The sequence below is a fragment of the Rattus norvegicus genome, chromosome 15 (genome assembly GCF_021556685.1).
Source record: "Rattus norvegicus strain SHRSP/BbbUtx chromosome 15, alternate assembly SHRSP_T2T, whole genome shotgun sequence".
NCBI lineage: Eukaryota > Metazoa > Chordata > Mammalia > Rodentia > Muridae > Rattus > Rattus norvegicus.
The window spans coordinates 49,518,848-49,545,596 of record NC_141548.1 but is presented as its reverse complement, the minus strand read 5'-3'; the positions used below and the strand labels follow the sequence as shown (position 1 = coordinate 49,545,596).

The following is a 26,749-nucleotide window of genomic DNA, read 5'->3' as shown; positions in this document are numbered from 1 at the left end:
ATGAAGGAAAGAAGTGCAGACTGACAGGAACCAGATGTAGATCTCTCCTGAGAGACACAGCCAGAATACAACAAATATATAGGCGAATGCCAGCAACAAACCACTGAACTGAGAACGGGACCCCTGTTGAAGGAATCTTAGAAAGGAGTGAAAGAGCTTGAAGGGGCTTGAGACCCCATATTAACAACAATGCCAACCAACCAGAGCTTCCAGGACTGAGCCACTACCCAAAGACTATATATGGACTGACCCTGGGCTCCAACCTCATAGGTAGCAATGAATAGCCTAGTAAGAGCACCAGTGGAAGGGGATGCCCTTGTTCTTGCCAAGACTGAACCCCCAGTGAATGTGATTGTTGGGGGGAGGGTGGTAATGGGGGGAGGATGTGGAGGGGAACACCCATACAGAAAGGGAGGGGGAGGGGGATGTTGGCCCGGAAACCGGGAAGGGGAATAACAACCAAAATGTAAATAAGCAATACTCAAATTAATAAAGATGGGGAAGAAAAAGAACAAATGAAAATTGAGGTTTCTCTAGATCTGAGTCTTTTTCATTCCCTGTCTATCCTTGTTAGTCTTAGCTATATTATGAATACAGAATCATGGTCCAACCCACAACTAACTTGGGGCTGTACCTGAGAATTCAGGAAGGTAGATATTGGAGAAGTAATAGTTGATGAGACCACAGAGTAGTAAAGGACAGTGACTGTTGAACTTTGCCCACTGATTTCTACTTTAATTTTCTGGTTGTATTGGAGATTGTGAGGATGTGGGACTTTAACTCATTTTTTTTTCTTATGCAAAGTTAAGTTTATTAAGATAAAAAAAGACAATGAAAGAGGGAAAAAAGACAATGAAACAGGGAAAAACATCCAGGACAGAAAGTAACATGGTATCTGTTGGGTGTGGATGCTCATTTGTAACCTGAGCACTTGGCCTGAGTGAATTCCAGGCAGCCTTGCTTAGCTCCATAGAGAATTCCAGGGCAGCATTTGCTAAAAACTAAAACCCAAGCCAATTAAAGAAAAGCCAACACCTACAAATAGAAGGACAATCATTTTCTTGAGTAACTATGTTAATTATCATTATTTCGTGTGGTTCCAAATTATTGTGCCAAATGCACCACCTGAACTAAGATCAAGAAGCACTATACTTTATTTATAGTTAGTGCCAAAAGAATTTTTGAGTTTTCCTAATTCAAGGGGCCTTTTTATAACCATTGTACCTTTGTTTTTTGCAAGCACACTCCACATTGGTACCCAGGTCACTGGCTTCACATACAACTTCTAATGGCAGCAAAAGTTAAAAGCAACACCAGGTACCGGTATACTTTTACACACTTGTAATTTCCCCCCATCCTCCCTGCTTTGATAAATATACAAGCTTTATTACAAAAATAAAGTGAAAATGTTGAAACCAATCTACTATACCCTACATATTTGATCAACCTTTACCCAGCTTCCAAAGTCAAGATAAAAATGCAGGCCTTAACTTATTTTTGGTTCTGATCATATTAGTTCTATAATTCTCATATTCTCAAAATACACCAACTTCCAGCCAGTGTCTCCATTAATTCGTACAGCATTGACTGGAGAGGAGGCAAACCTATCCTTCATTGAGTGTTAAGCTCATTGAGGACAGCAGCCATCTCCTGAACCAGCCTACAGTACTTACATTTCTAGCTTTTCAGAACAGGTCTAGAGGGGAAAGCACTTCTTTCTCCTCTTCCCTACTTGATTTAGAACTCCTTTCTTCTTGTCACCAAAAGCAGGCAGCCTAGAATGCTTCTTGGCCCCCAAGCCTCCTTTTGTTTTCCCTCCCTGACCTGGCAGGCCACCCTTTCTTCTGCCTGATAGTCCTTGCTGGGCTATTTTTCTCTTGCCTATCTGCCTCATTATCCTCCTCTTGGCAAACTCCTCTTGGTCCTCTTCCCTCATCTGCTTATTGGTGGTCCTGGTCACCTCCAGAGGAGGTTTCTTGCTGTTCATGACTTGAAGTAGCTCCAATTGGTTCTTTTTCTTGGTTGCGAAGTCCCAAAAGAGGGTCTGAAACTTTTTCTTGCCAGAGACCCAGGGGGCTTTCTCCTTGGAGAGACGCTCCTGGAAGCATCCCACCAAAGCTGTGGAGACCTTGGCCACTTGCACGGTGCAGCACAGGTCCTCCTTCCTCTGGTGCCCCTTGGTTGCAGCGAGCTGAGCTGGGCATCTGCATCTTGTGCGCATGGGCAAGGTTCTGCGGATGGTTCAACTAGTTCTTATCCCCGCATTCTTTCTTGGCCTGAACTTTTCTTGGTGAACGGGTATTCCTTGGGATCAGCGCTCCTAGGTACCTCAATCAGCCACTCCTAAGTGTCATCCTGGGGGAGCTTGAAGCCAGAACAGCATTGCCACTGGCTACTCTCCTCTTCCCAAAGGATGTTGTTCCTCTTCTCGGGATGGATAACCTTAAGGCACTCAAACTGCTGAAAGCAGGTGAGCGGCAGTAGCTGGTACAGTGGTTTCTTGCAGGGCAGGCTTGTGGCGGGCTGTTGCAAAGCAAACTACCATTGCCTCCTCCATGGGCTCGGTCTGGGTCTGCAGCTGCCATGGCTGGTTCATGAGAAGCTTCCTGTTTTCCTGCGCCAGGGCCCGCAGCTCAGCCCTTATCAAAGGCCTGGCCTGGTAGAGCACCATGAGGAGATTGCTGTCCACAGCCAGCAGATTGACCAGTTCCAACTCCAGCTCTAGCTCCTTGTGTACCAGAATGCACTGCAGCTTCTCTGCTTCCTGCTGCTCGGCCTTGGCCAGCAGCAACTCCACACTCTGCCCCTCCATGGCTCTTGCTTGGGGCTCAGTTCCCTCACTTTTGAGGACTTTAACTTTTAAGAATGGACAGAAAGTTTACAATTCGATGTTTTCCTTCCGTATACGTGAGGACCTATGTTGTCAGGGCAATAGAGTTTTCATTGCACAAAATGAGAGTGTAAGACAGAGATTTCAGGAAAACACATGGGTAAATATATTGAAACCATGCCCCTCTCCAGGCATACTCAATGGAACAATATACTTCAACTTGCATATATTTAAAGGAGTAGGAAAAATATATTGGCCTTTGGGAAAGAGCAAAAACTGTGGGAATTGGACTGTATGTCGCATGAATGGACCCTGGTTTATACATTTCAAGTGAAGAATCTCCCTCACTCAAAGTCTTTAGATCTTTGGGTGTTAACAAATATCTTATACCCATACCAAGGCCTCAACCAACTGTCCTTAACCTCAGCAACTGAATTGTAATGAAATAGTGAGACCTCTGTAGCTTTGGAAGGAGAGTGTGCAAATGGGTATTCCCTGGATCAAAAGTGAGTCTCTGGAAAAAGCATTCCAGAAACTGGTCAGTCTGGGTAGAGGTACTTAGCAAGTAGGCTATGGCATTTCCCAGTGACATCATCATAGCTTCTTCCCTGGACATTGTTTTGTATCTAGGAGAACCTAGAATATTCTGTGATGTCACCAGTGTTGTGGTGACACCAACTGCCTCTGCACTATCCCTTCAGAGCCTAATGGGTTCAGAAGCAGGCATCTTATCCAGGCTGCTCATTCTATTTCAGAGGGAGAACCATATACATGTAGAGACCAGACAAAGGCAGGATGAGGCCAGCCTTCTATCACATTGGAGAACAAAACAAAGTAACGAGCCCCAGGGAAGGCCCAACTTGTACTGGGCAGGGCTAGGGGAACTTTGGGGAGGTTGGCTTGAGCTGGTCCTTACAGGAATAGGTCTTATGATTTGGAGCCTCAATTTTCCTAAATGGCTGACCCAGACTCAACAATTTCTGATCAATAGGTTGACAGAGAGCCAAGAATTGATACATGCCAAGCAACTTTCCTTGGAGCTCTTTAATGTCTTGGGGAATGTCAAAGAATACCAGGATGATTCTCTGTAAGAATGACAAAGTGTCTCTCAGGATAGGCTGTTGAAGTACTTCTTTTTAGTCATGTCCTGTAGGTTATATGGGTAATTGCTGCCAAGAGGGATACTCTCCTGGTCATATATCAAGGCCTCAGTTATGTTGTACTCAAACACACATGATTAGGGATTCAAGATGTTAAGCAGTTTGGACCTGCCTTACATCAGATATTAGCTGAGAATGTCCTCCATTTCTTCTTGTTTGGGCCAGCTTTTGCATTTCAGTGTCAGGGTAATGGCATTAGGAAGTGTGGTATATGTCTATGGTGGCATATGTCGTTATTGTCTATGATGGTGGGAAACAGGGACATAGTTGAATTCAGCTTAAAGATATCTTTCTTGATCTGTCAGGGATTCACTGTGTTTCTAGAAGTGTTTGTCCTCAGACTTATGTTTTAGATTAAGCATAGTTTTTCCTGGCACTGTGTCCTCATATATGCCAGTTTACTTGCATTTATCTACCTACAGAATTTGCTCAAAAGGCAATATCCCAACCCTCCATGACCCCTGATGAGGAGGAGAGAATGAAGTGTCTAGAGAACCTAAAAATTGCTCTCCACAAGATGTAAAATGAGAGAGAAGAAATCCAGAAAATTCTTTCTTTTTAACCCAGAATGGAGTTAAACAACAGGTAGTCACAATGCAAGTTCTTTGTTGACTGTCTTGAGATGTCTCTTAAGGCTATATTTCCTCACATCATGGTAGTCTACAACTCCAGGGTGTACTCATGGTGAAAATCATTTTCCTGATTGCACTTAAACACAGAATGTTAAGTTATATATATATATATATATATATATATATATATATATAAATCCATTTATTTGTTTACATTGCAAATGTCATCCCCCAAACTTGTCTTTTTTCCTTGAATCCCCCAAGTCATTCTGATCCTCTTTTTATATAAATGGAATCAGGAAGCAGAGAGTGGTGTGCCTCTGATTTTCTTGAAATATATCATCAGTTACAATTATAGAACAAAGATAATGAATTCCAGCATCCTTGGAGAGACAAATGGGTGTTATTATTATTAGTGATGGTCGTTTGTTTTTGTTCTTGATAATGCTAATTTATTGCTGAGGCCTCATCAATATATTTGATAGCTTCTTTTTATAGGGGACATAGGGGGAAATTTTGTTTAGGTTTTTGAATTATTTCTTTTTTCATCTTTATTGCATATTTTATTTAACTACATTTTAAATATTATGCCCCTCCCCCATTTCACCTCAATAAGTCCCCTATCTTATCCCTCTAACCCCTGCCTCCATGAGGGTCTCCCCAACCATCCCACCCACTTTCTCCCAACTCTTGATGTTTGTTTGCATGCATTACTGCCAGAGGCCAGCAGAGTTCGGTGGATTGCCCATGCAACTGAAATGACAGAGGATTATAAATTGCCCTTTAGGTTGTCTGGGAATTAAGTACATTTTTAATAAAATACATTTTATTAGATATGTTATTTATTTATTTACATTTCAAATGTTATCCCCTTTCCAAGTTTCCCATTCATAAAACCCCTATCCCATATTCCCTCCCCATTCTTCCATGAGGGTGTTCCCCATCCAACCAGCCACCCCTTCCCAAATCCCTGCCCTACATCCCCCTAGATTGTGGGGTCCAGTCCTGGTAGGATCAAAGGCTTCACCTCTTATTGGTGCTAAACAAGGACATCCTCTGCTACATATGCCCCTGAGTCATGGGTCTGCCATGTGTACTCTTTGAATGGTGGTTTATTCCCTGGGAGCTCTGGATGGTTGGTGTTTTGTCCTTATTGTGATGAGAACCCCTTCATCTCCTTCAGTCCTTTCTCTAACTCCTCCCATGTTTGGTTGATCGGAGTACCACCGAGTTCCATTTTAGGATACTGTGGTAGGTCTGGAGTGCTTCACACAAAGTCCATATTGTTTTTTCAAACATTGAATACTTGTTCTCTGGCCAAGGGAAGCATTTGCAATAACATCCAATAGATTTAATTCAAGGCTGCCTAACCAAATTTTCCAACTTCCATATTCTTCCATAAATAGGATATCTATTATTACTTATCATCTATATTAATATAGATTAAATTATGATACTTCTCTATATATTCTAATATGGTCTTTACTGCCTCTTCCTGGGATGGTCCCTAGGTGAAGTCAGATGCCTTTTTCACTATGTTATATAGTGACTTGAGCAACAACTGTAAACAAGGTATGTGTTTTCTCCAATATCCAAATAGGCCTATGAGATGTTGTGTTTTTGTTTTATTTTGTGGTCTTTTAAGTTTTTATTATTTTATTAATCACTTGAGGTGGTAGGATGGTCCTTTGGTGGAACAGTGTACCCCAAGGAAATGTACTTCCTCTGCTGGTCCCTGTAGCTTATCCTTATTGATGGTCTATCCTTCATTTCTTAAGTGTCCTATTAAATCAGATACTGTTTTCTGTAGAATCTGTAGAATCTGTTTCTCATTTGATATTTATTAGTTAGAAATCATCTATATACAAAAAGATGGTGACTTCCTATGGTCTCTGAAATGAAATTAATGCCCATCTTAATGCATTATGTGCTATGATTGGACCGTTTTTATATCCTTGTGGGACCCTGGTAAATTGGTATTGTTTTCCTTCTCATGAAAATGTAGCTATTTCCCTATAATTAGGGTGTAAAGGAATGCCAAAGAACATGTCTGTTAAATCTCTAGTGGCTACCCATTTAGGTGCCACTTGTCTTATTCTTAGGAGTATGTCTTCTATATCTGGCAATTATTCTGGCATTTGTTCTGTAAGTTTGTTTTTGTAGTCTACTGTGAATCTCCATTGGTCATTTGATTTCTTAACTGTTCAAATGGAACGATTATCGTTGAAGCTCTATTCTGGTTCTATGATGTTTTCTTTCAGTAAAGTTTCTATCATCTCTTTTACTTCCTCCATTCCCCTTTTATGGGGTACTGTTTTGTGAAGGAGGGTAGTATTTTGGGAAATTCTATCTATGGGATTTTAACTGTGGCTAATAGTACTCTTGGTATTCTTTTATAATTTAAAGATACATATAATTTAAAGATAAATATAATTTATAATTATAAGATGGGGCATCTTAATGGCCCCATCCAGATGCACAACTAGTAGTGAAACTGGGTTTCAGATGTTGCAACCCTGATATCTGAAGGGTTTGGATGTGGGATGGCCTCATGGACTGTTCCTGAATGGACACCTGTTCCATGGCCTTGCACCTGTGTTTTGTCCTTGGTTGTTGTAACTTAGGTTTGGGGGTTCTTGGCCACTGGGCCCCCTCTGCCCTAAACATGGTCTTCTAGTAGCTTGTTCAAAGAGGCATCTGGTGGTATTAAATGATCTGCTTGGTCCTGGCCTAAGAGGGAGGTGGGTATTTGTTTTTTCAAGTGATCTAGTACTTTTAAGTCTTCTTATTCCATCCACCTTTCTACCCTTCTCTGAGTCTAACTCTCCATGCTTTTAAGAGGTCTATGGTGTGTGCCAGGGTCTTACAATGGTCCAGCTAGCATCATCCTGAGATGTTGTGGAGCTCCTTTTACCAGGATTTTCCTAAATTGGGGCAACATTGGTGCTGCTTGTGGGATACGAACCTGGTTATAGATATAATAAAGTACTCCTATTTTTCTTGCTAGTTGAATTGCTTCCTTCAAAGTATTTCTTTTAACTGATGCCTCAAATTGAGTTAAATCTAAAGAGGGGAATGCATGTCTTCAAGCTGTAGTTATCCAATTAAGCAGTGGGTGCATATCTCCTTGGGAGCTTTCCAATATGTGTTCTAGAGTTTCAAACATAATGGGATTTTCCACGATGTTCCTAATTTTGCACATTGCCTTATCTGATAATAGTATGGCATCTTTTCCCTTCTCACACAGTTTTACTATATAGGTTGCATTCTTCATGCCATTTTGGGCATAATCTTTCCTTTGCTCATTTAATTCCTGTGGGCTGTAGTCTCTAACTTCAAGTATTGTATCTGTTGTATAGGCCTGCCAGGCTCCCCATATGGTTTGTAGAATAAGGAGGTTATTACAGATAATGAGGGAACCAGTCCTTTTTCATCCAATTTCAGGGCATTTTTTGAAAGGGTTAGAGTCCTTCAGTTTCTTGGTATTATTCATGGCTAACCTTTTGCCCATAAGTCTGTCTTTGTATGAATCGACTATAGTCTTTATAAGTTTACTGAGTACTTCCTTTTGTGCTGCTCTCTCCGTTATACATTCCACCTGTTGTGTAGATGTTAGTGGGATGTGAATTTTAACCTTCTTGAACTTAGTTTTATTTTTTAACTATGCGGTTAGTATCCTGCCAAGTCCTTTCCACCGAGTCAGAGTTCTCTGCATTCTCTATTTTTGCCTTTTTAAACCCTTGATGAGCCCTTTAATTCCACTCATTAGGTCAATTTACTAGCAGTGTTGTACAGAGCCTTTACTGACTTTTTTTTCAAATACAAAATAAAATTACTTTTGGGTGGACTTTTTAATACTTGTTGAATAATTTATCCTCTTATCTCACTAGTCTTTTCTGTAACCACTCTCTCATCTGGCAAGGGTGGATTCTACACTTGCCATTCTGACTTGTTCTTTCCAAGATTTAGGTCAAGTTTGGCTTCCTGGTGTTATTCAGCCATGGGTGGTGGGCTCCAGCCCTCCACTTCTCTAGGTCTCGACCTTAGAGGTTCAAAAAACTTGGTCTATTGGTGTGCCAGTGACCTGCTCTTCCCCAGAGTTAGGTCAAGGTTGGCTTCCTGGAGTCCCTTCAACTTGAGTAATTTGAAACTCAAAAGACTCAAGAGAGTACACAATGAGCGAAAGGTCTCAGTAGTAACTAGGAGAATATCCAAATTTTACCACCCAGAATATAATAGTCCACGGTTTGCAGTATGGCTAACCGGACTCCAGTTTCGTTCTTTAGTTTAGGTCCTAGGATCTCTCAAGATGGAACCTGCCAACTATATGAACTGTGGTGAACAGGGGCAAGAAGGAAGCCTCAGACTTGGAAGTAATAGAATGTGGTTCTTTATTTGCCCAGCAGATGGGGAAATAGGAACGCAGTCACACAATACCCATTCCTCACTAACCTACTGTCTGACCCATAGTACTGTCTGCTTCTCTGGTAAGTTCCACAACCTACTTGTCCTTCTGCTTGCTGGAACTTGATCCATTGAGTGGATTTCTCTCGATCGGCAGCAGGCATCTGGGTTGGTGGACTCAATGACTGTGAAAATGAGTGTGACTCCAGGAGAGAGTGTGTTGTGGTGGCCAGACCTGGGTTTTTAAGCTACTTTTGGCCAATACTCTTTGGAGCATATACATTATTCCCTCCAGGCATATTCTTATAGGGCTAACACCAGGCAGTCCCTTATACAGGGTGTTTCTTAAGTATTACATTTTATTTTTCATTGTATTCCTCCCACTAGGGCTTATCCTTATCTATCAGGCTCACACACACAAAGCAGTCCCCTATTCAGGGTGTTTCTTAAGTGTTTGATTTTATTTTTCATTGTATTCCTTACTATCTGTCTCGGACAGGTGGTGGCAGAGCCTCTCAGGGGATATCAATATCAGGCTATTTTCTGCAAACATATCTTGGTATCAGGAACAAGTGATAGGATTAGGTGTCTGTGGATGAATTGATTCTCATGGTGCAGCAGTCTCTGGATGGCCTTTTCTTCAGCCTCTGCTCCTTTTTTGTCTTTGTATTTTCTTTAGACAGGGACAATTCTAGGTTAAAAATTTTGAGATGGGTGGTCAGCCTCATCCCTCCACTGGGGGCAGTCTCTTCAGGTTTTGTGAGCTGTAGCAGCTCGGTCCACTTTCAGTTTATGCATAAGCCATCAGTCCATTATAGTAGAGTTTGGGATAGCAGCCATGAAGCTTATTTTTCTAAGTGTATTCACTTGCTGAGGGTCTCTGTATTTCTTGCCGTCTACTCTAGGAAGAAGTGTCTCTGTTTATTGTGAAGAAGTCATTTGACCTATGATTATGATAGAGTTATTGTTAGGACTCAGTGCTACTTTCGGAAGTGGAAATTCAGTGTTCTTTGGAAAGTCAGTTATCTTTGATAGGGTTTTGCTGAGGGAAACACATGAATGAATGGTTTCATACATGGACACGGGTGAAAACCTAAGGAAGTGTAGCTGAGGAGTGTTTTCTTGAAGAGAACACAGGTGAAAGAGGAAGGCAGACTTATGAAGCAACATATTGCTGAAGCAGAACCAAAAGAAAGAACGTTCTGCTAAGTAGGTCACCCTGGTGATCGATTAGTTCCTTGAGAATTTTGAAGGCAATTGTTCCTAAGATTGCAGTCCAAATGGCAACAGGAAAACTACCACACCAGTCCAGACCAGTCCAGACTGATCCAGACCGATCCAGACCAGACTGGACTGGACCAGACCGGATGGGACCGGACCGGGCCAGCACTTCGCAAAAACATAGATCAATGCAGTAAGGGCTAGAATATTTCAGGGATGAGGGAAAAGCTACCTAGGGAACTGAGGCAGTGCCAGGATAGAAACATGGGTGTAGCCTAGTTAGAGGCAGAATTGACATTAAGTTCTGAAATAAATCCTGAGCTGCATGCATGGCCAAATTTGGAGCCTTCTGGACACTCATGAAGAGCCATGGAAGGGGCACTTGGGAAAGGATGACATGAACACCCGCTAGTCAAATCTGTCTTGTAGAAGCTGTAGATGTGGAATGTGGGGACCAAGCAGACAAAAGCTATAGTATAAAACATCAGGTGACTGGGACTTCTCCCTGGAGAGATCCGCAAGAATTTTCTGAGTAAACACTCTGTTTAAGAAGTGTCACATCGGCAGTAGGGCTGGGATCCTCTCCCATCCCCTCTATGTGCCAAAGATATCTTCCTGCTTGATGGCCTTTACTAGCCAGTAGTCAATGCATATAAGTTTAAACTGTAACCTTGCTGATATAATTTGTACCCCTAAAAGGTATAAAAAGTGTGTGCCCTTGTTCTTGTGAGTCACCTCTGCCCTGATTGCAGAATGACCCCAATGCACTGGATCAGTAGACCTCTTGTTTATTACATCGATCTCCTTCACTGTGTCTCTGTGAGTGGGACATCCCGAACGTAGGACTTGGAGGATTTTTCTCAAGTCTTACAGTGAGGAACATATCTCCATTCACTATGATAGAAGATTAAGTGCAGAGCACTGTGCCTGACATTTTTCTGACAATGTATAGTTGGAAACAATGGTGATATTGTCGAATGGTCCCATGTTTGAGAAGTGGTACATTGACCAGTGGCTACAGATGACCCGTTAGTAAATAAATATCTTAATTCCACTGTTGTGTTAAGTATAATATGTTTTTGCCTGATGAGTTACCAACCTGTTAAATTAAAATACTTAAGTTATGTGGTCTTATTTATTTGTAATAACAGGATTAGATATTTATTTTGGCTTATGGATAATATTTTAAAAATTATTGAGCCATTATTGCTAGGAGCAAAAGGAGTTTGGGAACCCCAGTTAGTAGGATAATCACGGTACTAGAATTAAGCATGTTGGATGATATTCAGACTTTTCATTTCATCGTTTATTTAGATGTTTAAGCTCTCACACTAGGTTTTTACAAGCTGGTGAGCCCTGACAACCTATTTCTCCCACAGAATTATAACCACACATTCCTAGACTGTAAAAATATATGGTAGAAGTAACATTAATACATACCACCATTTTACCAAGTGCATAATAAAACAAATGATCAAGTATCCAATTATTCTAACTGCTTATGAAATACCTCTGCTCAGTTAAATAGCAGATCCCAGTTTTTCTTCTTTACAACAGATTGGAAAGAGAAGGGAAATACCATAATTAAAATGAATTGTAAAACTTCTGATCGGTATGGAAAATACAAGAAGTCCAGAAATTTTGATTAAGAATTGGCTAGCTGCAACAATGTAGCTACATTAAGAATTATCTCTACATCTTAAAAATATTTACTCAATTAAAGAGCATACTCTACATGTTATGCACAAGACAAAGGCAACATATTACTAAAGGTATTTAATATCCTCCTCTCCTTTCTTTTTCAGGCCCTCCCTGTTATGTTGCACCTATGAGACTTACTGTCTGGAGACATTTTTGAAGATATGTGCCTCTGTAACAAAGTTGATTTTTCAAACGGAGGTTTCCCAAACAGCACAAAATAAGACAGAGACATTGAATAATCACTGCACGACTTAGTTTAAAAAATAGAATGATGACAAAGCAAACCTGATGTATTCTGGTGTAAATGTAGGAGATATAAATAGATAACAAGAGAAGCCCTGCGGTGTTTGAGACGACTGAAGAAATACACAATGGAAGGTCAAGAGAGTTCTTAGTTCTTGGAGTTTTGATTCTGTATGACACTAAAATTATACAAGTATTGCACTGGGCATTTTGGCACCCAATCCTTCTAAATTCCTTGTAGACTAATAATATTATGGCAGAAGTGTACATTTAATGACATTTCTCAATTGGTACAAATAATGGGCACATTTTAGTTGCTGACAAGCAAAAATCTTTTGATAAGTATCCAAACATGTTGATCATAGCCCAAATGTAAAGGTTGCAATTCTGTCGAGCTAGTGGCCTGGTAGAACTCTTTTGCAATATTCCCGTGGAGCTTGAGTTGACTTACTTGGTAAACCGACATATTGAGTAATTACATATGACAAATCAGCTCCCATCTGAAGTTCCATTTCCAAGGGAATCAGGCACCCCAGTTTTATTGAGTAAAACTGTTGTTTCCTATGCAGGGTACCTGTTCCTCTGAACACAGACCTCTGACCACTGCACAGAGCATAGAACACTCAGATGTGTGATCTTTAACATGTATTGTCTCAAGTACTCATTGAAATGCTGTGGAGTAGGTAATACTATAGTCATCATATACAGCTGAATAAAATGAAGCACCTGAAGTCATTAACCTGTCCAGGGTCATGGAATCAGTAAATGTAATAGGCAGTAAATGAAATAACCAGGATCTAGAAATTAGATGTCAACAGGTTAAAAACAACTACAGCATTCACTTAGAAATTTTTACAAAGAGTCTATTAGAAACCAGGCATAGTTCTAAGTACCACGGATAAATTTATGAATAAATCTAATGCAATCTCTACCCATAGTTAGGAAGATAGAGTCAAAGAGTTTATTGGACATAATTAACAAGTGGAAAGTGTATCTGATAATAAATACAAAAGAGTAAAAGAAAAAATATTTAATTTACTACCAAACAAAAGAGTCAAACGACAGTGAAAGGCAGACTTGCTCCTATTTTAGAAAGCAGGAGAAGCACCCTCAAGAAAAGAACAGCAATAGAAGACAAAAACAACTGCCACCAGCCAGAAGATGTGTTCAGTCTATCTGCCTGGGTAGCACCCTGAAGCCCAATAACGAGAGTAGTGGGGTAAGGCTAACGTTAACTTGGCAGCTGCCCTGATGGCAGGAAGGAGATTAGATTCAATTCTGTATGTAAGTCAGAGCTATTTGAAGATTTTTAGCACAAAAGATTAAATCCAGGCTCTTTTTCAAAAGATCATTGTGCTTGTAATGTCAGGAATATCAAATGCAATAGGATACTAGGGAGGGCACTAATCCAACAATCAAAGGAAGATAACACTAGAACTTAAAACTTGCATCTGTGCATGGTTTACAAGGAAATGAGATACTAAAAGAACCTGCACCTTATCACTTTTCTCATATTCTGTTCATATGTTACATATGGCTAGAACTTAGTTACATGCGTATTCTTGATTTGAGAGGCACCTAGGAAAGGTAATTCATAGTTGCCAACTCTGTACCCTACTAAAGCATGTTGGAAATGTGAAGGGAAGATATAAAATAACAGTACAAACTCTCTCAAAATTCTCTTAGGCCTGTGGGTTTGTACTCCAGGGACCCTGGAGGCCTGCTCTAACCAAGACATGGGAGACCCACCCTAAACAAAGAGAGTATAACCTGACTCCCAGGACACCAGCTATAACCCAGCTCACAGAGCTCCACATTCCTCCAATGGAGCCATATCCAGTCCGAGACATCCATGACAGTTAAAACCAGAGATAACTAGTTGGGGAGAGGCACACTCAAGACCATAAACAGCAGAACCCAGTGCAATATGTGCTGCTTACTCAGAGGACCTATAGAGTGCTTAACAATCATCTATAACAAGATATCTTATTCCCTCTTCTGGCCACTGAGGGACCTGCATGCAGAGGGACCACATGACAAAAGTCAGCCAAGGAAATATTCACCAAAAATAAATAAAAATGAATATATTTTCCTTTTAAAAAGACATACAAGGGCTGGAGAGATGGCTCAGTGGTTAAGAGCACTGAATGCTCTTCCAGAGGTCCTGAGTTCAATTCCCAGCAACCACATGGTGGCTCACAACCATCTGTAATGAGATCTGATGTCCTCTTCTGGTGTGTCTGAAGACAGCTACAGTGTACTTATATATAATAAATAAATAAATCTTTAAAAAAAGAAAAGAAAAAAAAAGACATACAAATGTATGGTCAAGGCCAACAATGCCCAAGAAAATGCAAGAAATGAAATATTTCATAACAACACACATTTACCGCGTAAAGTATATGATGTCAACCATACTAACAAATATAAAGGAAACACACCCCTAATGATTAGTAAAGAAATGAAAAGAGATCCCCTACAGTCCAGACACCATCCGGACCTGAAGCGAACTGGTCAACAGTTCTCTGCACCCAAATCCCGTGGGAGGGAGAGCTAAACCTTCAGAGGGGAAGACATGCCTGGGAAGCCAGAAGAGACTACACTCTGCCAACATTTCTGACTCCAGAGGAAAACACCTAATACCATCTGAGACCCCTGTGCATGGGAGCACCAGGAAAAGGCAGCACAGGCCCTCCTGGTTGCCGACCTCACAGAGAGCTCAAAAGCAGCCCCCCATGAGGAACATGAGCCATGGACCACAGGTAAAACCAACTTTTCTGCTCCAAGCGACCTGCCTGGTGGAGTCAGGACACAGCCCCACAGGAACAGTTGAAGACCAGTAGACAGGAAAGAGTACGCACCCCAAAACAGAACACTCTGTTCCCATAACTGGCTGAAAGAAAACAGGAAAACAGGTCTACAGCACTCCTGACACACAGGCCTATAGGACGGTCTAGCCACTCTCAGAAATAACAGAACAAGGTAACACCAGAGACAAACTGATGGCAACAGGAAGGCACAGGAACCCAAGCAACAAAAATCACGACTACATGGCACCATCGGAGGCCAATTCTCCCACCAATGCAAACATTGAATATCCAAACACACAAGAACAGCAAGATCTAGATTTAAAATAACAACTGATCATGATTCTGGAGGACTTCAAGAAAGGCATGAAGAACTCCCTTAAAGAAACACTAGAAAACATAAATAAACAAGTAGAAGCCTATAGAGAGGAATCACAAATATCCCTGAAAGAATTCCAGGAAAACACAATCAGACAGTTGAAGGAATTAAAAATGGAAATAGAAGCAATAAAGAAAGCACAAAGGAAGACAACCCTGGATATAGAAAATCAAAGGAAGAGAGAAGGAGCTGCAGATACAAGCATCATCAACAGAATACAAGAGCTAGAAGAGAGAATCTCAGGAGCAGAAGATTCCATAGAAATCATCAATAAAACAGTTAAAGATAATGTTAAATGGAAAAAGCTACTGGTCCAAAACATACGGAAAATCCAGGAGTCAATGAGAATATCAAACATAAGGATAATAGGTATAGGAGAGAGTGAAGACTCCCAGCACAAAGGAACAGTAAATATCTTCAACAAAGTCATAAAAGAAAACTTCTCTAACCTAAAGAGAGAGATGCCCATAAACATACAAGAAGCCTACAGTACTCCAAATAGATTGGACCAGAAAATAAATCCTCCCGTCACATAATAGTTAAAACACCAAATGCACAAAATAAAGAAAGAATATTAAAAGCAGTATGGGAAAAATGTCAAGTAACATATGAAGGCAGACCTATCAGAATTACACCAGACTACTCACCGAAGACTCTGAAAGCCAGAAGATCCTAGACAGATGTCATAGGACCCTAAGAGAACACAAATGCCAGCCCAGGTTACTATATCCAGCAAAACTCTCAGTTAACATAGATGGAGAAGCCAAGATATTCCACGACAAAGCCAAATTTACACAATATCTTTCTACAAATCCAGAGCTACAAAGGATAAGTGGTAAAGCCCAACATAAGGAGGCAAGCTACACCCTAGAAGAAGCAAGAAACTAATCGTCTTGGCAACAAAACAAAGAGAAGGAAAGCACACAAACATAAACTCACATCCAAATATGAATATAACAGGAAGCAATAATCACTATTCCTTAATATCTCTCAACATCAATGGTCCCAACTCTCCAATAAAAAGACATAGATTAACAAACTGGATATGCAATGAGGACCCTGCATTCTACTGCATACAGGAAACACACCTCAGAGAAAAAGACAGACACTACCTCAGAGTGAAAGGCTGGAAAACACCTCTCCAAGTAAATGGTCTGAAGAAGCAAGCTGGAGTAGCCATTCTAATATCGAATAAAATTGATTTTCAATTAAACGTCATCAAAAAAGATAAAGAAGGACACTTCATATTCATCAAAGGAAAAATTCAGCAAAATGAACTTTCAATCCTAAATATCTATGCTCCAAATACAAGGGCACCTACATACATAAAAGAAATCTTACTAAAGCTCAAAGCACACATTGCACCTCACACAAAAATAGTAGGAGATTTCAACACCCCACTCTCATCAATGGACAGATCATGGAAACAGAAATTAAACAGAGACATAGGCAAACTAAGACAAATCATGAACCAAATGGACTTATCAGATATTTATAGAACATTCTATCCTAAAACAAAAGGATATAACTTCTTCTCATCACCTCATGGTACTTTCTCCAAAATTGACAATATAATTGGCCTCAACAGATATAGAAAGATAGAAATAATTCCATGTGCCCTATCAGACCACCCCAGGCTAAAGCTGGTCTTCAATAACAATAAGGGAAGAATGCCCACATATACATGAAAGTTGAACAATGCTCTACCCAATGATAGCCTGGTCAAGGAAGAAATAAAGAAAGAAATTAAAGACGTCTTAGAATTTAATGAATATGAAGGTACAACATACCCAAACTTGTGGGACACAATGAAAGCTGTGCTAAAAGGAAAACTCTGAGTACCTGCAGAAACAAATAGGAGAGAGCATATATCAGCAGCTTGACAGCAAACCAAAAAGCTCTAGAACAAAAAGAAGCAAATACACCCAGGAGGTGTAGAAGACAGGAAATAATCAAACTCAGAGCTGAAATCAACCAAGTAGAAACAAAAAGGACCATAAAAAGGATCAACAGAACCAAAAGTTGGTTATTTGAGAAAGTGAACAAGATAGATAAACCCTTAGCCAGAATACTGAGAGGACACAGAGAGTCTGTCCAAATTAACAAAATCAAATATGAAAAGGGAGACATAACTACAGAACCAGAGGAAATTCAAAAAATCATCAGATCATACTACAAAAGTCTATATTCAACAAAACTTGAAAATCTGCAGGAAATGGACAGATACGACGTACCAAAGTTAAATCAGGAACAGATAAACCATTTAAACAACCACATAACTCCTAAAGAAATAGAAGCAGTCATTAAAGGTCTCCCAACTAAAAAGAGACCAGGTCCAGATGGGTTCAGTGCAGATTTCTCTCAGACCTTCATAGAAGACCTTATAACAATACTATCCAAACTATTCCACAAAACTGAAACAGATGGAACGCTATCGAATTCCTCCTATGAAGCCACAATTACATTTATAGCTAAACCACACAAAGACACAACAAAGACAGAGAACTTCAAACCAATTTCCCTTATGAATATCGACGCAAAAATACTCAATAAAATTCTGGCAAACCGAATGCAAGAGCACATCAATACAATCATCCACCTTGATCAAGTAGGCTTCATCCCAGGCATGCAGGGATGGTATAATATACGGAAAACCATCAACATAATCCATTCTATAAACTGAAAGAACAAAACCACATGATCATTTCATTAGATGTGGGGAAAGGATTTGACCAAATTCAACACCTTCATGATAAAAGTCCTGGAAAGAATAGGAATTCAAGGCCCTTACCTAAACATAGTAAAAGCCATATACAGCAAACCAGTAGCTAACATTAAACTAAATGGAGAGAAACTTGAGGCAATCCCACTAAAATCAGGGACTAGACAAGGCTGCCCACTCTCTCCCTACTTATTCAACATAGTTCTTGAAGTGCTAGTCAGAGGAATCAGACAACAAATGGAGATCAAAGGGATGCAGATTGGAAAAGAAGAAGTCAAAATATCACTATTTGCAGATGATATGAAAGTATATTTAAGTGGTCCCAAAAGTTCCACCAGAGAACTACTAAACCTGATAAACATCTTCAGCAATGTGGCTGGGTATAAAATCAATTCAAATAAATCATTAGCCTTCCTCTACACAAAAGAGAAACAAGCTGAGAAAGAAATTAGGGAAACAACACCCTTTATAATAGTCCCAAATAATATAAATTACCTCGGTGTGACTTTAACCAAACAAGTAAAAGATCTGTATAATAAGAACTGCAAGTCTCTGAAGAAAGAAATTGAAGAAGAGCTCAGAAGATGGAAAGATCTCCCATGCTCATGGATTGGCAGGATTAATATAGTAAAAATGGCCATTTTACCAAAAGCGATCTCCAGATTCAATGCAATCCCCATCAGAACACCAATCCAATTCTTCAGAGAGTTAGACAGAACAATTCGCAAATTCATCTGGAATAACAAAAAACCCAGGATAGCTACAACTATCCTCAACAATAAAAGGATTTCTGGAGGAATCACTATCCCCAAACTCAAGCAGTATTACAGAGCAATAGTGATAAAACTGCATGGTATTGGTACAGAGACCTACAGATAGAGCAGTGGAATAGAATTGAAGACCCAGAAATGAACCCACACACCTATGGTCACTTGATTTTTGACAAAGGAGCCAAAACCATCCAATGGATAAAATATAGCATTTTCAGCAAATGGTGCTGGTTCACCTGGAGGTCAGCATGTAGAAGAATGCAGATTAATCCATGCTTATCACCCTGTTCAAAGCTTAAGTTCAAGTGGATCAAGGACCTCCACATCAAACCAGATACACTCAAACTAATAGAAGAAAAAGTGTGGCAGCATCTCGAACACATGGGCACTGGAGGAAATTTCCTGAACAAAACACCAATGGCTTATGCTCTAAGATCAAGAATGGACAAGTTGGATCTCATAAAACTGCACATCTTCTGTAAGGCAAAGGACACTGTGGTTAGGACAAAACTGCAACCAACAGGTTGAGGGCTTATATCCAAAATATTCAAAGAACTCACAAAGTTAGACCGCAGGGAGACAAATAACCCTATTAAAAAATGTGGTTCAGAGCTAACCAAAGAATTCACAGCTGAGGAATGCAGAATGGCTAAGAAACACCTAAAGAAATGTTCAACATCTTTAGTCATAAGGGAAATGGAAATCAAAACAACCCTGAGATTTCACCTCACACCACTGAGAATGGCTAAGATCAAAAACTCAGGTGACAACAAATGCTGGCGAGGATGTGGAGAAAGAGTAACACTCCTCCATTGTTGGTGGGATTGCAGACTGGTACAACCATTCTGGAAATCAGTCCGGAGGTTTCTCTGAAAAGTGGACATTGACCTACCTGAGTACCCCGCTGTACCTCTCTTGGGCATATAACCAAAAGATGCCCCAACATATAAAAAATACACATGCCCCACTATGTTCATAGCAGCCTTCTTTATAATAGCCAGAAGCTGGAAAGAACCCAGATGCCCTTCAACAGAGGAATGGATACAGAAAATATGGTACATCTACACAATGGAATATTGCTCAGCTATTAAAAACAATGACTTTATGAAATTCATAGGCAAATGGATGGAACTGGAAAATATCATCCCGAGTGAGGTAACCCAATCACAGAAATTGATAAGTTGCTATTAGCCCAAATGCTTGAATTACCCTAGATGCACAGAACACATGAAACTCCAGAAGGATGACCAAAATGTGTTTGCTTCACTCCTTCTTTAAAAGGGGAGCAAGAATACCCTTGGGAGGGAATAGGGAGGCAAAGTTTACAACAGAGGCAGAAGGAACACCCATTCAAAGCCTGCCCCACATGTGGCCCATACATATACAGCCACCCAATTAGATAAGATGGATGAAGCAAAGAAGTGCAGACTGACAGGAACTGGATGTAGATCTCTCCTGAGAGACATACCCAGAATACAGCAAATACATAGGAGAATGCCAGCAGCAGTCCACTGAACTGAGAACGGGACCCCCGTTGAAGGAATCAGAGAAAGGGCTGGAAGAGCTTGAAGGGGCTTGAGACCCCATATTAACAACAATGCCAACCAAGCAGAGCTTCCAGGGACTAAGCATCTACCCAAAGACTATACATGGACTGACCTTGCCTCCAACCTCATAGGTAGCAATGAATAGCCTGGTAAGAGCACCAGTGGAAGGGGAAGCCCTGGACCTGCCAAGACTGAGCACCCAGTGAACGTGATTGTTGGGGGGAGGTTGGTAATGCAGGGAGGATGGGGAGGGTAAGGCTATATAGAAGGGGAGGGGGAGGGGTTGGGGTATGTTGGCCCAGAAACCGGGAAGGGGAATAACAATCAAAATGTAAATAAGAAATACTCAAGTTAAGAAAGATAAAAGAAAAAGAAATGAAAACAAAAATGTTGGACATTACACAGTAAATGTGTTAATGCTGAGAGAAGGGAGGTTCACAGAGATGCTACACCAATCACAGTACACTGGGCATACCTTGTTCCATTTTTTCTTTTATTAGTTTTTTAAATTTACATTTCAAATGTAATTCCTTGCACTGGTTTCCTGGACATAAGCCCCGTATTGCAACCACTCCCATTTTTATAATGGTTTTCCCCTACCCATCTGCCAGCTTTTCTGCCACCTGACATTCCCCTACAGTGTTGGGGGGTAGTCCCAACCTGGGTAGGACTAAAAGCTTCTCCTTCCATTGGTGTCCAACAAGTCTGTCATTTACTACATATGCAGCTGGAGCCATGGTTCAGTCCATGTATAGTCTTTGAGTAGTGGTTTAATCCCTGGAAGCTCTGGTTGGTTGACATTGTTCTCATGGGGTTGCAAGCCCCTTCACCTCTTTCAAAATTTTCTCTAATACCTCCAACAGGAATCCTTTTCTCAGTTCAATGGTTTGCTGCTACCATTTGCCTCTGTATTTGACATGCTCTGGCTGTGCCTCTCAGGAGACAGCTATATCAGAATCCTGTAAGCTTGTGCTTCTTAGCTTAATCAATCTTATCTAGTTTTGGTGGTTGTATATAAATGGGCTCAGGCAGTCTCTGTTCCAAACTTTGCCTCCATATCTGCTCCTATGGATACTTTTGTTTCCCTTTTTAAGAAGGAGTGAAGCATCTGCACTTTGATTGTCCTTCTTTTTGAGCTTCATGTTGTCTGTGGATTGTATCCAGAGCAGACCAGACTGGTTCAGACCAGACCAGACCAGTCCAGACTGGTCAAGACCGGTCCAGACCGGACTTTAAGTATTAAGGCAAGTCTCTCCAGTGGCTATTTTTCTGCCTGAAAACAGACATGATATCAGTATAAATGTTTTACTATTCACTGTCCTTTTGGGTCATTTTATTGTGACCCACACACCCTCCACATTTCTCTCACTCAGGATAGTCCTGCCTTGTGGCAACTAACTAAATAAAACAATACACTCATACCCAGACCTTTGGAAATGATAATGGAGTTGGTTACACACACTAACAGAATGAGGAATGGACTCACTCACTCTCACTGAGCCTCCTGCCAGCACAGGAATTTCCAGGCTGATCTGACACTATTTACTGGATTTGGTGTTTTTAATTTATGTTGAATGTTTAGGCAAATAAAACTGACACAGAAATGATGTATTTTAAAATCCTAGGCAGTTCTCTTGCTTCCAACATCTTTAATAGGGTTGTGGAGACAAATCTCCACTAGCACAGTCTTCTACTAGATACATGTGAGCGCAAGTCTTCCCCCTTCTGGCCTAGGATCAACTGACAGACCCTTGAAATGCAGAAGTCTTGAAGGCCTGATAATTCTGGCTCGGTGAAGTCTATCAGAATTTTGTTATGGCATCAATAGAAGGGTCCAAACCTTGTATTTTAAAATTTTGTAACCAATAAATTCTATACCAAAGTGAAGATATGATTTTACCTTAGTTACTAAATGAGATTATGGCTTTACAAATCAATCTAGCTAATTCCTCCTTGTTAAATTATGATCATTTCTAAATTCCTCATAGAAATAAACTTAGAATAACCACCTTCAGACCCACCCAAATCCAGGGAATCATAGCAGTGACACTTCAATAACTTCTTCAAGTTGTACATGAGCATTGAGACATCTTTGTGGGGGGTGGTAGGAAAATGGAGCAAAAGTTGTAGCTGGATGTGTCAGTCTTGATTGGTCCCAGCTGAAAGTCCTAGAGATCAGGAATCCAAAGTATAATTCTCAAGAAAAATGTTTAGAATTGGGATATCTTTTTGTATGATTCTTTTGAATTTAGTTCTCCAAGCAGTCTCCCTCTATCAAATCTAATCCATATGACTCTGGAAGGTGTCCAGAGCCTAATTACCCTTTTTAAAAACACAAAGACAAAACATTTCTCCCAAAGCACTGTGCTTCTTAGACTGTAACCAGAAAAGTCTATATCTTGCAGTCTCTCCCAGAGCTATAATATAACCAAAAAATTCAAAGTCACACCCATTATGAAGATTAAACAATTTAAAAAAAGAAGTAAGCTAAACAATAGTGGATGAGCCTGTTTAGACTTTTCTAGTCTCTCATGTCAGGAAATTAACCCAAAATTCCTGAGGAGCCCACTTTATGAGAACCTGATCTTCCTGCTGTGGTAAATATCAAAAATAGCCATGAACCCTCACTAGCTGGCATCATTGAGCCACATAGCCTTAGCAGGATAACTTATAAAACAAATTAAACACCTTCTATCAATTCTAATACGAATAAGATGTAAGCAACTTATAGAGCCAAAACTTTAGCCTAAAATATATTGATCTGTCAAGCTCTCTACCTGGAGCCTCAGATTTTATTTATTAATAACTTCCACAATATATGTCTGTATTCTATTTTTAATACCATATTACTTTATAAATATCACAAGTCTCTACTTAGATTGAGGGACTAATTTTCCCTAAGTCCCAAACCATGGGTGAAAATCCCAAGGTGATTCAGTTAAACTCTATCTCTTCTTCTAAAAACAAACTTAATTTCCTTTCAATGACACCTGTCATTAAGAAGTAGGCAGCTTGTCTAAGATTTTCACCCAAAATTCCTGTGAATCCCATATTAGAAAGAATATGAGTATCTTGTAAATCTTATCAGTATCACTAATCAACATCTGCTAAGGAAGCAGGCAGCTTCCATTTTTTTAGTTCTAGCTAGGACCTAAAATCAGCCCAAGTGACCTAAAATCTATGAGCAGACCCCCTTCTATTCCTTTCTGTCAGGATTCTGTGTTTGGGTCATTACATGACTCAACAAGATACCTTCCTTCACCCTCTTACTTAGAAAATAAAACTTTCTTTCAACTCTCAAGGTGATAATCTTAACTTACTAGTGGATTCTTGCCCAACATGTTGCAGTATATATAATAAAGGCATTTCTTTTATCTCACACTAGTGCCAGTACCATAGGGCAATGTGGCATCTATGGGATATTTTCATCTCTGTCAACAAAGCATCTCACCCGCTAGGGTCTATCCCATATCACACTGCCAATGGCTACTCTTTGATCCCAGGAACAATCTCTCTACCCACCTAATTCCCAAGGCAGGTTGCCACCATGCCAGACATACACATTCCGATTCCATGGCTGGCCCATTGAGTCCTTCCACCACACAATCTCTTGAACTCAATTAAATTATAAAAGAACACACCACACAATAACCTCTGATTCAATTGATATGATATTATTGGCTCATGTAGTCATACAAAATCCTGCACACATTCATCCCTTAAGAATAGTCATAACGACCTGTAAATATGCAGAGAGAAATCTTAACATTGGCTGCTATGTTCTCTCAGCTGCTCACTCCTCTCGCTCCCAACTCCTCCTCTTCTAAAACTTTACTCCAGCCCATCCTTCCTTCTCATCCAATGGCAGGCTTCATTCTATCCTGTACCTGCCTTCACCTGCATAATGACATTAACCTAATATTGGATGTGCCGAAAATAGGAAATTCAGTAAAGTTACATTCTTGTTTTTGTGAAGGACTTTGTATAAAAATAATAAAAGTTCTGTTTTTACACTGTGTTCTGATCATAGTTTCCCATCCCAAAGCTCTTCCTAGAGCCTCCTCACACACTCATATCATCTCCAGTATGACATTAGGTTTTGTTTGTATACCCATTTGAGATTCCTTCGGAGAAAAAAAATATTTCCTTCTATTGTGGTTGTCAATTGTAATGACCTTTGTGCTAGGAATTTCAGACTTGTTTCTCTTTTACCCTATTAGAGTTTTGTTTTGAACTATTGCAAGCCCTTGGTTTTGTTAAAAAAATTAAAGTAGCAAAAACATGTGTGTACACAAAGGTGCTGTTGGCTAATTTTGAAGAAAGTACTTTGAAAAGCTTCCTTAATAAAGCAAAGTTGAAACCGATCTACACAAAGGGGTCATTATCGTGAATTAGGATTGCTTGTTTATATAGAAAACATTTTTCTTTGTTTTTCTCTTTTTTCTTTTTTGGAGAAATTCAGCTCTTCAAGTTGGTGTACATCATTAATCCCAGTACTTCTCTTTTAAGAGATTTTTCTTCTTATTTATATAAGAGCTCTAATTGGAAGATCATACTACATTTAAGAATCACCTTTTGTTTGTTTCATTCTTTCCTCCTTCCTACTTCCTTGGATTAATCTAAAAAAGATCAGATTTGTAATGTAAGCTTAAGTAACCTTTAGCTCATATTATTGAAGAGTAGGAAAAACTTCCCAACCAAAAAGTAGAATAAACAATAAAAACAGTCAACAGTTCCACTGCCTATAGGTGATATAGGGAAATACAAAAAATGTGATACTGTGATGCAGGGGAAGTTTAGAGCCACCCTCCTTTCAATTTAACAGTCTTCTACCTTCCATTTATAGAGCATTAGAGATTTTCCAGGAACTCAGACTCTTAATTCAGAACATTAAAGGGTTCTTCCAATCTTATTTATTGTACCTTTGCTTCTAAGACCTTGGCCCAAACACAAATCTTTATCTCCATTTGAATCCTTGTGCTGTCTCCCAGACACTGACTTTCAAGATTCTAAGGCAATAAAGGGGTACTAAATTCCAAATTAGACACGCTGACTTTTCAGCTCTCATCCTTTCACAAAGAAAGGGAACACTGAGTAAGAGACCCTGCAGGAGTAAAGGAAACAGACACACCTGCTGACAGGAAGAAGAAATAAGTCTGTGGCTTAGAAGCCAAAGAGTAAGCATCAAGGCAACCTGTCACTTCAATGTGCCCTTGAGATCTTAGCCCCATCCAACCAAATACAATATTCAGAGCCCAAGGAGATCTACTACCTTCTCAAACAGTTATGACAATAAAAAGAGAATAACCTGTCCATCATTTTAATCCACAAGGGCTCCTTCAACAGTTGTCTTTATGTGTCTGAAAAGGCTTATCACAGTAATTCTCAACCCTACTGGGTCACAAACCTTTGGGATCAAATAGCCCTTTCATGAGGTTCAAATATCAGATGTCCTACACATCAGATATTTACAGTACTTTTCATTACAGTAGCAACAATTACAGTTATGAAGTAGCAATGAAGATAATTTTGTGTTTGGGGTCACCACAGAATGAGGAACTATGTTAAAGGGTGACAGCATTAGGATTGTTGAGAATGACTGCCTTAACTTTGCAAAGGCATCAGTTACAATCATAATTCAAGAGCAACCAAGGGGCCTGGGGCAGCCGAAAACATGTGCCCTTGGGCTTGGCTCTCACACATTTGCCAGGCAGACAGACAGACATCAAATCATGACTCCAGATCTCACTTGTAACCCCAGTCAAAGGGCAACTTTGTGGCCAACCAAAAGAGCTCACTTTTCATGGTAGATAAAAGCACTGTTAAGACTAGAGCAGAGCATGGTGATACAACATTTGCCTAGCATTCCAAAGCACAAGAGTCAATCCTCAGCACCTTAAAAAAGGAAAAATTGGGGGGAGCAAAACAGAATCAAACCACAGCAAGAGCTGAGAGTCAAAGTAATGCCAGTCAACCAGATGATCAGCACCCCACTCGGTAAAGAGTCTGTAATACTATGTACTTCTCTGATCTCTTTCATTTGTGCAGTGATTTGTATGTGCTCAACATTATCCAAGATCACATACAACAGGAAAACTAATGAACAATGAAATAGCATACCATATTCTATTATAACATTCCATAAAACACCATGCCAAGTGTTCCCTGCCCCTCTCTTCATTCTGGAGTAATTATGGTTTGTCATTCAATAATAGCCATTCTGCATGCTTTCACCCAATGTTCACATGTGTGCTCTGAGTACAGGCATTAGGAGCATGTATTTGCATGTTTTGGTCTGAAATCTTACTTTGAACCATCTCGTTCAATTTTTTCTTTGATTTTCCGGTTTCTTTTTTTCCTCCCATCTTTATTATCTTTTCGTATTTCTTATTT

The 26,749-nt window shown here is 40.0% G+C and overlaps 1 protein-coding gene and 1 pseudogene across 5 annotated transcripts in view; one reads left to right on the top strand and one right to left on the bottom strand.

The window, feature by feature from the left end:
• The window catches only part of Adam28 (ADAM metallopeptidase domain 28), a 124,912-nt gene extending 110,494 nt beyond the window's left edge, over window positions 1-14,418 (top strand). The window contains exon 23 of one of the 5 annotated variants that reach the window (XR_015637921.1): window positions 11,993-14,418. Coding sequence is in view for 1 of the 5 variants with exons in the window: in XM_087585287.1 (XP_087441413.1) it covers window positions 11,993-12,143 (151 nt within the window). In the remaining 4 variants the exon portion in view is untranslated. Of the gene's footprint in view, window positions 1-1,240; window positions 1,318-11,992 lie in introns of those variants that run through there. The other 4 variants (XR_015637928.1, XR_015637930.1, XR_015637929.1 and 1 more) reach the window with 4 other exon arrangements.
• Rrs1-ps13 (ribosome biogenesis regulator 1 homolog, pseudogene 13) lies at window positions 1,667-2,812 on the bottom strand (annotated as a pseudogene).
• Window positions 14,419-26,749: the final 12,331 nt, after the last annotated feature.